Below are 15,649 nucleotides of genomic sequence, written 5' to 3' on the forward strand. Positions count from 1 at the left end.
GATGTGGTATTAGTAAACGAAAATAATAGACTAGTAGAGTTTCTTCTTCATATTACTATTTTTTTCTGTTATCACAGTGCGCATTCATTCTTGATTAGCAGTTATATCCCAAGGGATAAAAATTAAATTTAAACGAGCTATGTATCATACACATTATGCAGTAACCTGAGATACAGAGATTCGGAAGTAAAACTAATGCAGTATACTGTTCACGACTTTTAAGAAATGGAATGTAATGTAATAAGATATAACTATTAGACATCAGAATTTATTTGGCTGAATTAAGGCGTAACTCATATCAAAAAGCTTAACTAGGGCATATAATCTTGAAATCACCTATATATATATATATATATATATATATATATATATATATATATATGTATATATATATATATATATATATATATATATATATATATATGATATATAGTACTACGGGTTTGACTTCATAATCACGTTAAACATTGTTATCACACTTGGCATTCTTTTCGCGAAATCTTTCACCAGGGTTTGTTTACAATACCTTATCTTTATCAGTACCTTTCAATGAAGTCTGTAGGCCCATGTTAGTACCCTTTTTTTTACCAAGGTCTGTTAACCTTAGTCATTATTTTTTATTAGGTTCTGTAAACATTAACCATCATCCTTCACCAATATCTGGACAGTCTTCATTTGGCATCTTTAATTACGTCCTGTGTATAAAACTTCAGTGAAGTAGCTGAGCATAACTCCTGTTTTGCAATAAATGCTGCAAGAAAATTAATATTTAACATAATAGAATGCGCATGAGCTGTTGATACAGTAATCAAATATTGTAGATATCGGTGCCAGATTCTACAAAAAATCAGTAATGGTCTTCCCCGTGGCATAAATCAGGAGGAAAATAAGTATGCACATATAACTAATAACCATTTACTTGGTGGAATAACAATTGTTTACCAGTGAAAAAATCGTAATAACAGGCTATGATTTATTAAACTGATGTCTCTACTTTATAATTATTCAGCATCCACGTGTAGCCATCACGTGAAGAGACGTGTGAGATGATAAAATATTTAAAGTTTACTGTAATTTCTTAAGTATGAGAAAGTCGCCCTACCACACATCGTTTCATCGTCTCATCGAGATGTCGGCTTGTCAGAGAAACACAAGCCCTTATCACTATAGTAGATTAGCATCAACCGTGCATTTGATGTCTAGCCCAGTCCCTTACGACGCTCCTGATTGGCTGTTGATAAGCCAATCACAGGGCTGGAAACTCTCAGTCTCTCGAGAGAGTTCACATAGGCAGGATGTATGTTCCACCTCTCTTAAGGGATACTTTTGAAAGAGAGGTGGAACATACATCCTGCCTATTTGAACTCTCGAGAGAGAGACTGAGAGTTTCCAGCCCCGTGATTGACTTATCAACAGCCAATCAGGAGCATACGACGCTCCTGATTGGCTGTTGATAAGCCAATCACAGGGCTGGAAACTCTTGATTGGCTTATCAACAGCCAATTAGGAGCGTCGTAAGGGACTGGCCTAGACGTCAAATGCACAGTTGATGTGAATCTGCTATAGTACCTAAACCCCGCTAGTCGCGTTACTCGGCGGGGTGAGTTGGTCATGCATATCCAGGATGTCATTCGCGAGCATCGCGTAGGACAGGATGAAACCGTGGGCGGCGACGAGCAGGCCATTTCCCACTCGATACCCGCCGAAGATGACGACTTGCGGCGGGAGTTCCAGGAGGTTTTCCCGCAGAATGTGGAGTTCGTTGTAAGGCAGAAGATCCGGGTTTCGTCGCTTGAGCCGGACCGTCTTTTTCAGGATGAGCAGGATGCGTTCGTACTGTGGAGACAGAAGCCAATGGGTTCAGATGTTGCTTCGAACTCACTGAGGCAAATGGGAAAACAAGAGAGAGTTTTGAAAATTCCTCTTGGGTTAACAGTCTTTGTGTGTGAATGATGCAATTCATTTACTGGTGATATCTGTGACTGTGAAGATAAAAGGCCCATAAAACTATTTATACGTATTCAGTGTTTTATGGACCTTTTATCTTCAAGTTATACTGTTATATGCTTCACTCTTCGGCGTTTTACTGTTCAGGGAGAGAGAGAGAGAGAGAGAAGAATCGAGGGATGCGAGAGAGAGAGAGAGAGAGAGAGAGAGAGAGAGAGAGAGAATGTACTCTCCATGCCTTCTGAAACAATGTGAATATACTTCAGGCCACTGCGTTGAACCCATCTTAACTAGGAAGGATTCCATTTTCTCCCAGGATTTACATTTAAATAAATATATAAAGGATTATGTGACATGCAACCAAATTACCCTGGCAAGAAAGAAGAAAAAAAAGAAGGAAGCTATTGAACGCTTCTGAAAAGATAAGAAGTTATACAAATTAGGAAAAGCAGAAGCAGGGAGAAAGTTCCAAAGTTTGACAGCAAAGGGACTGAGGTACTTACTTGACTGATTGATCGATTCCAGTATCACCAAGAGGTAAGAAGTGGTGGCCCAGCGGGTGGTTCTACCCGATGGGAGGAGGAAATCTTCCTTGTAAAATAGTACCTGCTGAAAAAACAGGGAAGCCACCAACTGGTGGAGAGAAATATAACCAAGAGAAGAGCTAAAGTAAGCACCATCGTTCCAGCAGCGCCTCAGTGGCGTGGTCTGCTTAGTCTTGGCCTGCCACCTCGGTGACTGCTAGTTCGATTCTCAGGCATTCCACTGAGGCTTCAGAGATGTGTATTTCTGGTGACAGAAGTTCACTCCCGACGTGGTTCGGAAGTCACGTAGAACCGTTGATCCCGTTGCTGAATAACCACTGGTTCCATGCAACGTAAAAACACCATAAAAACAAATATCGTTCCAGCAAATTGCCTTCGACTTCAGCGCCACTGAGGAGCGAGACGAAGATAAAACACCCTAGATATGAGAGCAATGTTCCATAAGGGCGAAGTGGGCAAATGAGGCCAACGCGGAGTCTTATTATCTACGTGATTCTTCCAAAACTAATCTAAACTTAAATGAAAGCACAAAGTGTCAGTAAAAATTTTATTTAAAAAAAAATTGGAAGAGCAGGCATACGAATAAGAAGAAAATGTGTTTTATAGGTCTTGAATCTAATTCAAAGAAGTGTACATGATCTGAAATTTTATCTAGAGGGAGATAGTCATAGTCTAGCTTGCCCTCCGATTAGTGAAAGGGCCGCAGTATTCGACCGTGCGAAAGAAGCACAGTCAGTAGTCTCCAAATTGGGTAGTGATTACAGAAGAAAAATGGAAGGCTGAATTGATGACGATAATCAAGAAGAAATAGCGATAGAATAGAAGTCAGTGATGAAGTGGAGGAATGTACCTGAGAGCTGAGACTAATGACAAACATATAGGGATGCGCAAAGCAGTAGGAAATGCACCGAAGGGTTAAATCCATAAGTAGGAAATCTAGCCAATAGACCTTATGCCCGATTCTGTCAAATACCATAGAGGTATTGAGAGAAACAGCAGGAGAGATTCTCTGAAGGCTTGCATAGGACCATGGCCAAGCATCGGTAAGCATAAAAAAGGTTACCCACAGATCATTCTTAATGAAAGCCATACTGGTTATCTGCCAGACGAGGGTATTAATACCAAAACTAGGAACAGCAATAAGGTAGTTTGAATGCTTCTTTGTGATGGACTGAACTGGTTTTCGTTAGGAAGAAGAAAAGTGCAGGAAGTACCAACTGAGGAAGAAAAAAATAAAAAGACAGAAATCACTCCATCTGCAAACTCCTTGAGGAATCATACAAATTGATGCAGGCTTTATCCCATTCCACCACTTCTTAAAGTTGAAAGAATATCCAGGAGTTTTGCAAAGGGTATATAGGACTAGAGACGTTGAGAATAGATGAGTGAGCAGCAATAGAACTGGATAAAAGAGATTGTGGCCTTTTTAATAGAGAAGCAAGCTACAGACCCACAGAATAGAAGAAATAAGAACTGGAGTTGCAAAAGTGTTAAGAATTTAATCTGCAAAAGGTCGCAAATTTTAATCAATCCTTTGGGATAGCAGACAGGAGATTTGAGGTCCAAAAGCCTATCTGTAGAAATGAAAATGTTACAGTAACGCGGAAGTGTGAGATGAGTTACAGCAAGGTTTTAGATGAATTAGGGCAAATGTTGCTTATTATTTTGTTAAAAATGCGCAGCATGTCTGTATACCATGTAATCAGTCAAATCAATGACATGTTCTTTGCTGTAGATGAAAAAATGTTACAGTGACCGCGGTGGAAAGTAGTTTTGAGCAGATGAGTTATAGCAAGATTTTAGATGAATTAGGGCAAATGTTGCTTATTATTTTGTTAAAAATGCGCAGCATGTCTGTATACCATGTAATCAGTCAAATCAATGACATGTTCTTTGCTGCAGATCAGATGGCCAAAGCTAAAGCAACAAATATTAACATACCTCATTCATCAAGCAGTCTGACTTGTAACAAAACAATGCCATATTGCCAATTGCGAGGGCCAAGGGAACCATGTACATAATAAGGCGGAAACTTCTGAGTAGTTCCAATGTGCAGAATACAGCGCTGATTAAGCAGACCAGGAAGTTGACAGATGAAGTAAATTTTAAAACTCCCTCGCTCAGTAAAACGAAAATCTCTTGCAGTTTGTCTACATAGTCACCCGTAAGTTTTACATTCTCTTCACTGTAGGCGACTGATGGACAGTTACGGCCTCTCTGTGGCTTAGTCGTTTCTTGTAGATATGCCAAAGTGTTGTGATATAAATAATCGAACTCGACTCGAAGTGCCTCATAGACTAGCCTTAGCCACTCTAAGAAGACGGCGCAGAACCAATTGCTTATTGCCGGCTGAGTGAGGTATGTAAACTGCATGATGAAGAAAGGCCACTCTTGTTCCAAAGTGGCCCAGTCCACTACTTCATAAATACCAAAGGCCCATGCGATTATAAAGGCCACAATGGATACGAATACTGTTACCAATGGCACATAAAAGAGCATTTTCTCATGATCCTGAGATTTCTGAGAGTTTATGAACTCGACCTTTGAGGAAAGGGCCTTCTGCTTGCTGCTTGGTATGTGGATGTTCATGGGGGTTTTGAATCCAACGTCCATCTCACACAGGTTGGATATGTCCTCTAAGATCTGAGGGATGTACTTAGCTATGAGCTTAATGGAGTAGGTGACAATTGCAGGAGCAACAGCGAACCCTAGAATGAATAAAGACGTCTCGATGACATCATCCACTTTATCTAAATTCTCATTTAGATTGAAGAGCTTCATGCCAACCGACGCCACACCAAGGCCCAGTAGAGGCCATAGAAACCAAAATGTGTAGGAGACGACGAAAGGTCCTGGTTGAACAACGTACGTAGACTTTGAAGGCTCCCATTTCACTGGGAAGAATCCCAAAGCTCTGAAAATGCCAAATATGATCTTATTATTTTCCTTCAAGCAATTCTTTTTGTTTGGTATTATGCTTTCAGTGCTTGGACCGGCAGTGATACCCGTCTCCATTTTTCTACCATCTAGTGCTTGCAATCATGTGTACAATTCAACTATAGTTTTCAAAGCAGTCTTTACTTTTCATTACATCCAATTGTCTTTAAATACTCGGAACCTTATCTGATGTCCTTAGTAATATTATCCAATGACAGTTTTCAAATGCTGGTTTTAATGTAACTGGTATCTTATCTGAATGTCTTATCTAGTAATCACGTGCAAAGATGCCGGCTTATCACTCTTATTGACGATTTTAATTTCTCCAATACTCTCACGTTACACGACCCCTAAATATGATGGACTTGACTAAAAACCATTGTAACACCATATGTTAAAATCTTGCCAGATTTTTTTCAACTTCGTACTTGAGATTTTGTATACTACTGCATTTTGGTAATCACTTAAATTCTCAGCAGAGCAGGGTAGCAAGTTCATCGTCCATCGTCGCTCCCGTAGGAGTGTTTGGCTCTGGTGTGGTGAAGGTGATTTGACGATGCATTTGTGTTAAATCCTCCTGATGATCTTGGAATTCGCAGGATGCAATTCTCGCTCAGTTCCTGCGGCAGGACGAGTGAAATGTTACGTCCACGAACTCTTGATACGAACTGAACGCCCAAGAGGTTGCATTTATTCCTCCCCGCCACTTAACTTTTCTGACGATAACTTATCAGAGTTGCCGCCGTGACTCCATAAGTCCTGACCTGACCTCTTGAACTGCAACTGTTGTCATTTCAAGAGACCCCCCCCCAAAAAAAAAAAAAAAAAAAAAAAGTGCACCTAGGCGTCGTGGCACCAGGAAGAACACTATCGCTAGAATCACTGGAATGATGAGGAACATTGAAGCTTTTTAACCAAAACGAACAAGATAGATTATTGCTAATCTAAGTTGATTTGCGTTTCTTTTTATAATTGAGTCCTTGTAAACCATAAATAAAGGAGTGTTTATTGAGAAGTTGAAGCTTTCTAAAGTGTAATAGTAATATTAAAAAGTAGAATGTTTCTCTAACATACACGAGGTTATATAAACCTTTAAGAACTGAATGCCTATAGAACATAAAATTATATTTATTTTGTCACATAATGCCGGTAGCGAAGATTGTGACAGGCTTCAGAATCATTGTGGAAGCATTTAAGAAAAAAAAAAAACATTCCAAAACAGATACGCTTTAAAACCTTGAGAAGAAACAGTGCCAAAATTATCTGTCGAGTGGTATTACAGCATTGATCAGCATTATGAGTCAACTGAGCATTTATAGTTTACTGTTAATATCTCTCCCATCTAACATCGCATTTATTTTCAAGGAGAAAACACATAGAGCTCATTGTTTGATCGTTCAGAGTATGTCTGCAATATTTTCTTCGAGTATTTAATCTTTTTACTTTCATCAAAAGGATCTTGTTTTTTTATTTTAATTTTTTTTTATTTATGGAATTTGAGTTGTCAAGGTATGCAGTGGATCTTTCCCAGATAGTGACCCCAAGTCAGCCAAAGGGTTTTCTGAGGTCGTTATCTAGGACTAACATATCTTGGGGGTCACTATCTTTATGATATTTACTTTCGTTTGTTTATGTTTTTTTTACGGTAATCTCCAACGGCCTCGTAGTAAACACCGCAAAGGTGGGGTGCATACTGGGTTAAAAACCCTTTGGGTCGCTATCTGGGAAAGATCCTATAACCAGCTAAGCACTGGGGCACTTTCGGCCGTTTAATGATTAAGACAATGAACAAAGACAGTTAACAGAGGGATTCGGAGTGGTTGGACAGCAAGATAAACCAGATGAAGTACATTTCACACCGGAGGCCACATTTCTACGTTTCGGCAACACTGCATATAAATAATACACGGGAAATAATCGTGGGTGTCATCTGTGGAGGGGACGGGGGTGGGGGGTTGGGGGTGACATATCCCCCCCCCCACTTTTTATTCAGGGGGCGGGGACCACTTATCAATTGTCCTCCCAACACTTTTTCTTCCAAGTTTTATAACATGCAGGAAATGAGGTTATTGGCAATATTAAAATCTGAAGATGTGGTCATCACCATGGAAAGTGACATTTACAAGTGGAGAGATTCAGAATTAAATCCTAGAGATAATGAGTCGTGATATACTGAGAAATCTCTACTGAAGTAGTTCAATTTAATGAGCAAGAATCAGTGAGTGTGCGCCATTTGACAGATACATTTGAAGTTATGGAAGAGTTTACTGGTCTCTATCAATTATAATTATCATCAACAACAGGAGTCACTCTGCAAGATGGTATACATGATGTTCTTATCGGATATCAACTCCCTATTTCAAACCTCAGAGTCCAAACATGATGGAGCGAGTAATATGGTCGAGAAAATACAGAGGCTGTCAAGCAGAAGTTAAAAAAAAAAAAAAAAAAAAAAAAAAATTCAACCATTGGCCAACTATGTTCACTGCGGAGTTCATGACACACAACGTGTAATTTTTACAGCAGTACGAGCAGCACCCTTCATTAGGGATGCCTCACATCATGTTCAGGAACTTGGGAATATTTATAACAACTCTGGAAAGTTGGAGCATCTCTACCTAAATATTCATGCTCAGGACGAAAACACACCAAACCCATCACGAATGAAGCCAATCTGCCAACTCTGTGGTTAACTCATGGACCTTCAGTAAAGTCTGCTTTGGGTAACTATAAACCAGCTCTGGAAATCCTTCAAAATGCAGCAAATGACTTTGGTTCATCTGCAGGAGCACGAGCCAATGGTATTCGCAGAACTTTCTCATTCCTAAAAGCAAGAAACTGATTTATGCAAGAAATTTATTTATTCCATAATCAGTTCAGTGGTACATCTGTTGAGGACTACCGAAAGGCATTTGCAAATATGGTGCCGGAAGTTCGAAGAATGTTCCTACAGGTTGAACGCTTGCTGGGGCTTCTTTTGGTCTCTCCAGCACGTTCCTGTGAAGCTAAACGGTCATTCAGTACACTTGGGCAAATGAAAACTTGGCTGCATTCCACCATGACCCAAAAACTATCTTATGATCTGTTATGTTCACCAAGAACGTCTTGCAGCACTTGACCCTCAAGACATAGCTAATTAATTTGTAAACAAAATGCCAGACACACTGGCAAATATTTTGGGGAATTTTTAATGGACCTATATTGTTTGGCTGTATCCAGTGGTAAGAACTTTCTTTATCAACTGAAAAAATGCTTTAATTCTCGAAGAGGTGCCCAAGCATCTCTATCCTCCACCACTATTTCTCTTCTCACCCAACTATGTTAATGTTTGCAAATTTTTCATTTCATACATTCAACAATCAATTCATTCAGTATTGTCCCCTCCTATACTTTAGCTTGCTTTTCCACTTTCTCGCAAGTAGACTTAGTTACATTCTCATTCTTGCTACCATCCCTAACCTTAGATATTAGAATCCACATTGGTGTAAAAGGCTTTTATAATTACAGGACACTATTATTTTAGACTCGACGGAGTCCTATAAATCCTACATTAGTATACAGCACCATAAAATAAATTTATTTTTATTCTTATAACTTATACTGTAAAAGTTTGTAATATTAAATGCTTATGGTAGTCTCTACAGAATTAAGTGTAATTGTATATTGACGATGTCGGAAGACTTGTACCGTATTTTAGCCAATCTATTAATTGTGGACTTATATACTTGTTGAATAACTAATATTGTTAAATTAGTCACCTTTTTCCAATAATATCATCCATATGTTCAAATTTATATGGCATTAAAATGCACCAAATCATGTTAATAGGCCAATATTAATCGTATAATTTTCAGAATTTCGTCGCCCCCCACCCCCATCCTTCTTTTAGAGACCAGATAATTCCCCTGAAAATTGATTATAATAGAATAATATAAAACTTTTATCAAAACTCCAAATCTCCAGAGTCGGAATCTTTCTTCGACGAAGAAGAAAAGCTAAACAATGACAAATTCTAAGCTTCGTGGTAAACTCTGAGAGAAAGAGAGAGGGTTAATTTAGTAGGATTGGTATGCATTTATCACGTTCCAAACTTTCGTGATTCAGTTATACATAATGGTGTATATGAAATAGCTTAGTTTTCGAAGTGGAGAGAGAGAGAGTTGAGCCGTTACAAAGAAATTTCGACACCCGAGAGAACGAACGATTCGGAACGAACAAATATTTTTTCCAGCCGGTAAGAAAGTCGACGAAACTTGAATGATGTTTGCAGCAGGCGAATAACTTTGTTATTCTTTAAGTCTTTCGCCAGTCTGTCAAATTTGGTATCAGTATCTGCAGGAATTCGTCCATCATATGATTACGGCAGTCCATCTAAGTTAAGCTGTTTATCTATTCTAATCTAAGCTGCCTACCCATTCAGGCTGTGCTGTCTATTCAGGTTGGGATGCACCTACCTAGTATATCAAAGCTGTCAATTCAAGTTAGGCATTCAAAATTCAAGTTAGACTGTCAATTCAGGTTATGCCTATTCAAGTTGTGATGTAGTAAATCAAAGCTATCAATTCACGTTAGGCTGTCAATTCAGGTTAGTACTAGGTAGTAGTAGTGTCTACCTAGCTACCTACTATTCAGGTTGAGAAGTCCTACTAGGTACCTAGGACCTACCTCTACCTAGGTAGTAGCTAGTATATCAAAGCTGTCAATTAGTAAGTTGGGCATTCAAAATTCAAGGTAGGCTGTCAATACAGGTTATGTCTATTCAGGTTGGGATGCACCTACCTAGTATATCAAAGCTGTCAATTCAAGTTGGCCATTCAAAATTCAAGTTAGGCTGTCAATTCAGGTTAGTCTGTACCCCTATAGTTGAGGATATGAGGGGTCCAGATTCGCTGCATTACCTTAAGTCAAGATCAGCACAGATTTGTCAAATATTTATTGAATCATGGAAAACAATGAGAAAAATGAGCAGTGTCTGCTTACGGAAGCAGAATTTAAAAAAAAAACTAGGTGCATAGCCTAAAGGGGGAAGGTAGCTTTATAAACAAAAACATGTCAGCGGATAGTACAGACCCATAGAAAATTGAGAAAATCTAAAATCTCTGCTCCTTTAACCGGAGGCTAATCTGCACATTTTCTCAGATTTATCAAAAAGTGGCTGTTGAAGAGCAAGAGCCCGTGCTAGGTTCCTAAACGCTCAGTACACAAACGCAGTTGCGGGTACACTAGCTACTACAGTAGGTAATAGGGTAAAAAAACCGCATGGTACAAGGGTGGACCATGTACGATCAATGTGTACAACCCCAAGAAAAGTACATTATAACGCGTCCTGACACCGGAGTAGAGGTCTTTAGCTCCTTTTCTCACCAACAACAAGTCGCGTCTGATGCCCATCTCCGATGTCAGGACGCGTTATAATGTACTTTTTTTGGGGTTGTACACATTGATCGTACATGGTCCACCCCTACCATGCGGTTTTTTACCCTAATACCTATTTGTGTGAGGTGCAGGAGGTTTATTCCCTTTGTTTGTTTTTTTCACAATTATGGTTCTGTAAGCAGATAAACTGCTGATTATTTTAGCAAATAATAATTCTGTTTACAGATCTGTTAAAAGAAGAAACTGAAATGGAAAGAAAACTTTTAAGAAACACAAGGGCACAGTTAATTAGGAAACCCTAACTGTAGGATTACCAGTCTGTCTAGGCTCTTAAGGTTAGGCTATCTATTCAGCTTCGGGTGTCTATTCAAGTTAGGTTGTCTATTCAAGCTATGCTGTCTAGTTATTCTGCTTATGCTGTCTTTTCAGGCTAAGCTGCATATTCAAGTTAGGCTGTCTATTTAGCCCAGGATGTCTATCCAGGTTAAGCTGACTTATTCTGTTGAGGCTGTTTATTTGATTATTTATTTTTGTACATGAACTTCCCTGACAGATATATACATAGCTATAGTCTCCGACGTTCCCGACAGAATTTCAAATCTCGCGGCACACGCGACAGGTAGGTCAGGTGGTCTACCTTACCCGCCGCTGGGTGGCGGATGTACGAACCACTCCCGTAAGCTTGTCAGATTTTTCTCTGTCGCGGCAACGATAACAACTGTTGTCGGTTCCTGCTCGATAGTTTTTCGATTCTCGCTTGCCTGGAGTTAATTTGGACTTCTTTTGGTGACGTATTCGCTTTGTTTGGCTTGGCATACGCTGATTGTGGACCGGTTTGATTTTGAGTTTGTTTTTCTTTAACGATGTCTGATCTAGAATCGGTAGTTAAAACTTCGGTTTTGTTTAGGGTTTGCGTGAATGAAGGATGTAAGGTGAGGTTGCCGAAAGCTTCGGTAGCCCACCCACACGGTTTGCATGAAATGCAGGGGGAATGAATGTGCTTTTTGCTAACCCTTGTAGTGAATGTAAGGGATTGAATGAAGAAGAATATAAGGCTCTCTCTTCTTATGTTAGGAAGTTGGAACGTGATAGAGTCGTAAGGCTTCCTCTAGGAAGTTCTAGCAGATCTAGAATGAGTGAGTTGGATGTGGATCCTAATAGTACTAACGTAGAATTAGAACCTTCTTCCCAAGTTGCAGCCCCGGCTCCCCGCACCGAAGCCGAAGATTCGCCTTCGGAGGCGGCAGCTCTGAAAGCCAAGAATCGTTCTGTGGATCAGAAGATTCGTCAGTTGGAAGGTAAGGAGAGTGTTAGTGATCAGTGCAGTGTCCCCAGTGTTGTGGAGGGTGCGTCTGACCGGCTCCTTAGTGCCTCTAGGCCTAGACCTCTTCCAGACTCCCAGTTCCAGTGGAGTTAGGAAAGTCGAAAGCCGCAGGAGGGCTAGGGAGAGCCCCACCGGTCAGGCGTCCCCTCGGCAGATCCTGAAGTACGCTCCCAGGCTGCCTCGGATCGCTACAAGAAGGAGCTCCTACGCCAATGCTTCTCCTCTTCGTCGTCTCCCTCTCCGAAGAGAGGTTGGAACTCCCCGGATGCGTCGCGCCCGTTGAAGAGGGCTTGGAAGGCTCCATGCAGTCCTTTGGCTTCTAGTCCGGAGGTTTTCCCGGAAGAATCGTCGGTGGAGGCGAAGAAACCCAAGAAATCCAATGATCGTTCTTCTCTCGCGCTCCGCGCTCGGCGCCTGCTGCCGAGGAAGAAATAGAAGATTCTCCTACGAGAGTACTCGCGGGACTTCAAGCTCAGATCACGGCGCTAGCAGACTCTCTAGCAGTTAGATCACGTAGGAAGAAGGACGTTTCTCTTCCGATCAAGAGATCTAGGCGCCGCTCTTCAGAGGATCGTTCTCCTTCATTGTGGAGGTTTCGTATGAAGGTGGGGGCTCGCGTGAGCGCCCTCGCTCGCGGGAGCGCCCTCGCTCGCGTGAGCGCCCTCGCTCGCCTGGCTCTCTTTCAATTTCAAGGCGCCAAACATCGGTAGGACGCTCTATGGAGAAAGAAGTTTTTTCTCCAGATTGGATTCCCGCTTCCGGTAAGCGCACTGCACCTGCTCATCACGCGATTTCTTCAACTCCCTCGCGTGAGACTTCTCCTCAGCAGCCTCAAGATTATAGAAGGCGCCCTTATACAAGTAGGCGTTCTTCTTCCAGATGTCACTCTCCTCGAGTATCGGATCGTGACTTCTCTCCTGACAGGCATCTAGGAGTTCTGGTAGGAGTCGTGTGCATGATAGACGGCCTTCTGTTAGCCGCTCCCCACAAGGTAGGCGCCAAGAGCCTACTGCACATAGCTCTCCTAGTAGGCGCTCGTCTCTTTTAATGGCGTCATACTCCTGATTATTCTCCTAAGGGCAGACAACAAGAGTCTTTCAAGCGCCCTTCTCCGTGTAGGCGCTCTCCCGCTTCTAGGCGCACTTCTCCTGACCGTTTGTCTCTTGGTAGGCACCAGGAATCCCGGAAGCGCCCTTCTCCAAGTAGGCGCTCGTTAGTGTTGAAGCGCCCTTCTCCTGAATGTTACCCTCTTGTTAGACGTCAAGAGTCTCGCAAGCAGCCTTCTCCTAGTAGGCGCATTTCGCCTTCCAGTCGAACTTCCGTTGATCGTACGCAACTGGACAGGTATGGAGAGCCGCGCAAGCGCTCTGCTCTCGATAGGCGCTCTTCTCCTGGCAGCCGCTCGCCTCAGGATAGGTGCATAGAGTATAGTAGGCGCTCGCCTCCTCGTAAGCGCCCTGCGGATGTTTCCGAGGATTCTCGGAGTAGGAGCCCTACCTCTCCTTCGGCTGAGATTCCGTATACCTCGAAGGGGGAGTCTCATCGTAGACTTCCCAGATCTTCTCATCGTTCTCCAGTGGATGTGAACTCTTCTAAGAGAGGGCGTTCTCCAACCTCTCGCTCAACTCCTGCTAGGATCCCTTCGTCACCTAAGGATCTTCCGCGCTCGCCTCGACAAGACGTCCTGGAAGGTTCGGATGAGGAACCGAACACTTCTGCTGCTGTCTCTTCTTACAAGAGCTTACAGAGCTACTTTTACAAGTTTTTGGGGATTCCCTTACGCCTACGGCTCCTCCTTCTCCTCACTCACTTTTTTCAACGGCGAAGACAGCGAAGAGTTCTTCTTGTGTGAGGATGAAGCCAACTCTTTCTATGAAGAAGGCACTGAGGAGTTTTGGTTCCTGGATGGCTTCCAAAGAAGAAGCGGGGAAAACGATGTTCGCTTTTCCTCCTTCGAAGTTATCAGGACGCGCTGGTTTCTGGTACGAAACAGGAGAGCCCTTAGGATTGGGTCTACCGTCTTCGGCTGATTCGGATTTTTCGGCGCTGGTAGATTCGACAAGGAGAACTGCCCTTAACTCTGCTAAGACGACTTGGGCAATGAATGAATTGGATCATTTGCTCAAAGGTATGTTTAGAGTGCTAGAAGTATTTAACTTCCTTGATTGGTCGTTGGGAGTCCTAGCCAAGAAAATTGAAGTGCCAGAGTCAATTTCACCAGATGATCTTATGTGTGTTTTGTCTTGTATGGACAAGTCAGTAAGAGACGGAGCGAGTGAAATCGCCTCCCTTTATGGGGCCGGGATCGTGAAGAAGAGATCGGTTTATTGTTCCTTCTTAACGAAGTCGGTCTCCCATGCTCAGAGGTCTTCTTTGCTGTTTGCTCCTCTGTCTACTCAGTTGTTCCCGAAACATCGAGTGCAGGACATTTCGAGGTCACTTTCGGCCAAAGCCACCCAGGACCTTTTGGCACAGTCGGCAAGAAAACCTCGCCCTTCCTTCCCTACCAAGGCTAAGAAGGAAAAAGCAAGTGTTTCGAAAGAACCCTTTCGAGGGCATCGTCATCAAGAACCTCTACGTTTAGAGGTCGTAGACCTTCAAGAAGGGGTAAGACTTTCGCCAAGTCTGTTAAAGCCCCCTCCCAAATAACTTGCAAGTCCTTCAAACAACGGTGGGCGCCAGACTCTTAGAGTTTGCAGAAGTCTGGGCCCAAAAAGGGGCGGATCCTTGGACCCTTTCTATTTTGAGGAGAGGTTACCTCATCCCTTTCGTCGAAAGACCTCCCTTGACGACCATCCCAAGGGAACTGACGGCCAGGTACAGAGACCCCATCATGAATCAAGCTCTCCATCTAGCAGTAGATCAGATGCTGGAGAAGGGGGCTATCGAACTAGTAACAGACCATCATTCATCGGGCTTCTACAACCGCCTTTTCCTAGTTCCGAAGTCCTCAGGGGGATGGAGACCGGTGTTGGATGTAAGCGCCCTGAACTTCTTCGTAGAAAAGAAGAAGTTCACGATGGAAACGCCTTCATCAGTGCTGGCAGCACTTCGTCCAGGGGACTGGATGGTTTCCTTGGATTTACAGGACGCTTACTTCCACGTACCGATCCATCCTTCCTCGAGGAAGTTTCTCAGATTCATGATGGGGGGGAAAATTTTTCAGTTCAGGGCTCTGTGTTTCGGCCTCTCGACGGCCCCTCAAGTGTTCACGGGGATTTTGAGGAATGTGGCTCAATGGCTTCATTTGAAAGGGGTGAGGATATCCATGTACCTCGACGATTGGCTAATAAGGGCCAATTCAGAAGATCGTTGTTTGAAGGACTTACAAGTAACCTTAGAATTGACGAAGGCTTTGGGACTTCTCGTCAATTTCAATAAGTCATCACTAATTCCCGAGCAAGAGTGTGTGTATCTCGGGATACAGATGAACTCTCTGAGTTTTCGGGCTTTTCCCTCGCAGGAAAGGATAGCCCGAGGATTCGAGAGAGTAACAACCTTCTTAGGGAAAGAAGTATGC

At 42.3% G+C, this 15,649-nt stretch overlaps 1 protein-coding gene across 1 annotated transcript; it reads right to left on the minus strand.

The window, feature by feature from the left end:
- Positions 1 to 901: 901 nt before the first annotated feature.
- Positions 902 to 6,149, minus strand: LOC135195796 (uncharacterized). The gene is made up of 2 exons (XM_064222274.1): positions 4,434 to 6,149; positions 902 to 1,836 (listed from the first exon to the last, which is right to left on the minus strand). Exons 1-2 carry the CDS (start codon positions 5,505 to 5,507, stop codon positions 1,570 to 1,572), a joined length of 1,341 nt encoding a protein of 446 aa, XP_064078344.1. The 5' UTR covers positions 5,508 to 6,149; the 3' UTR covers positions 902 to 1,569.
- Positions 6,150 to 15,649: the final 9,500 nt, after the last annotated feature.

Source organism: Macrobrachium nipponense, chromosome 16 (genome assembly GCF_015104395.2).
Source record: "Macrobrachium nipponense isolate FS-2020 chromosome 16, ASM1510439v2, whole genome shotgun sequence".
Taxonomy (NCBI): Eukaryota; Metazoa; Arthropoda; class Malacostraca; order Decapoda; family Palaemonidae; genus Macrobrachium; species Macrobrachium nipponense.

Excerpts from the sequence above, each read along its gene's own strand:
- LOC135195796 (XM_064222274.1), bottom strand. The coding sequence starts at position 5,507 with ATGGAGACGGGTATCACTGCCGGTCCAAGCACTGAAAGCATAATACCA. Across the intron at positions 1,837-4,433 it reads CAGACTGCTTGATGAATGAG|TACGAACGCATCCTGCTCAT; the intron begins GTATGTTAATAT and ends CTGTCTCCACAG.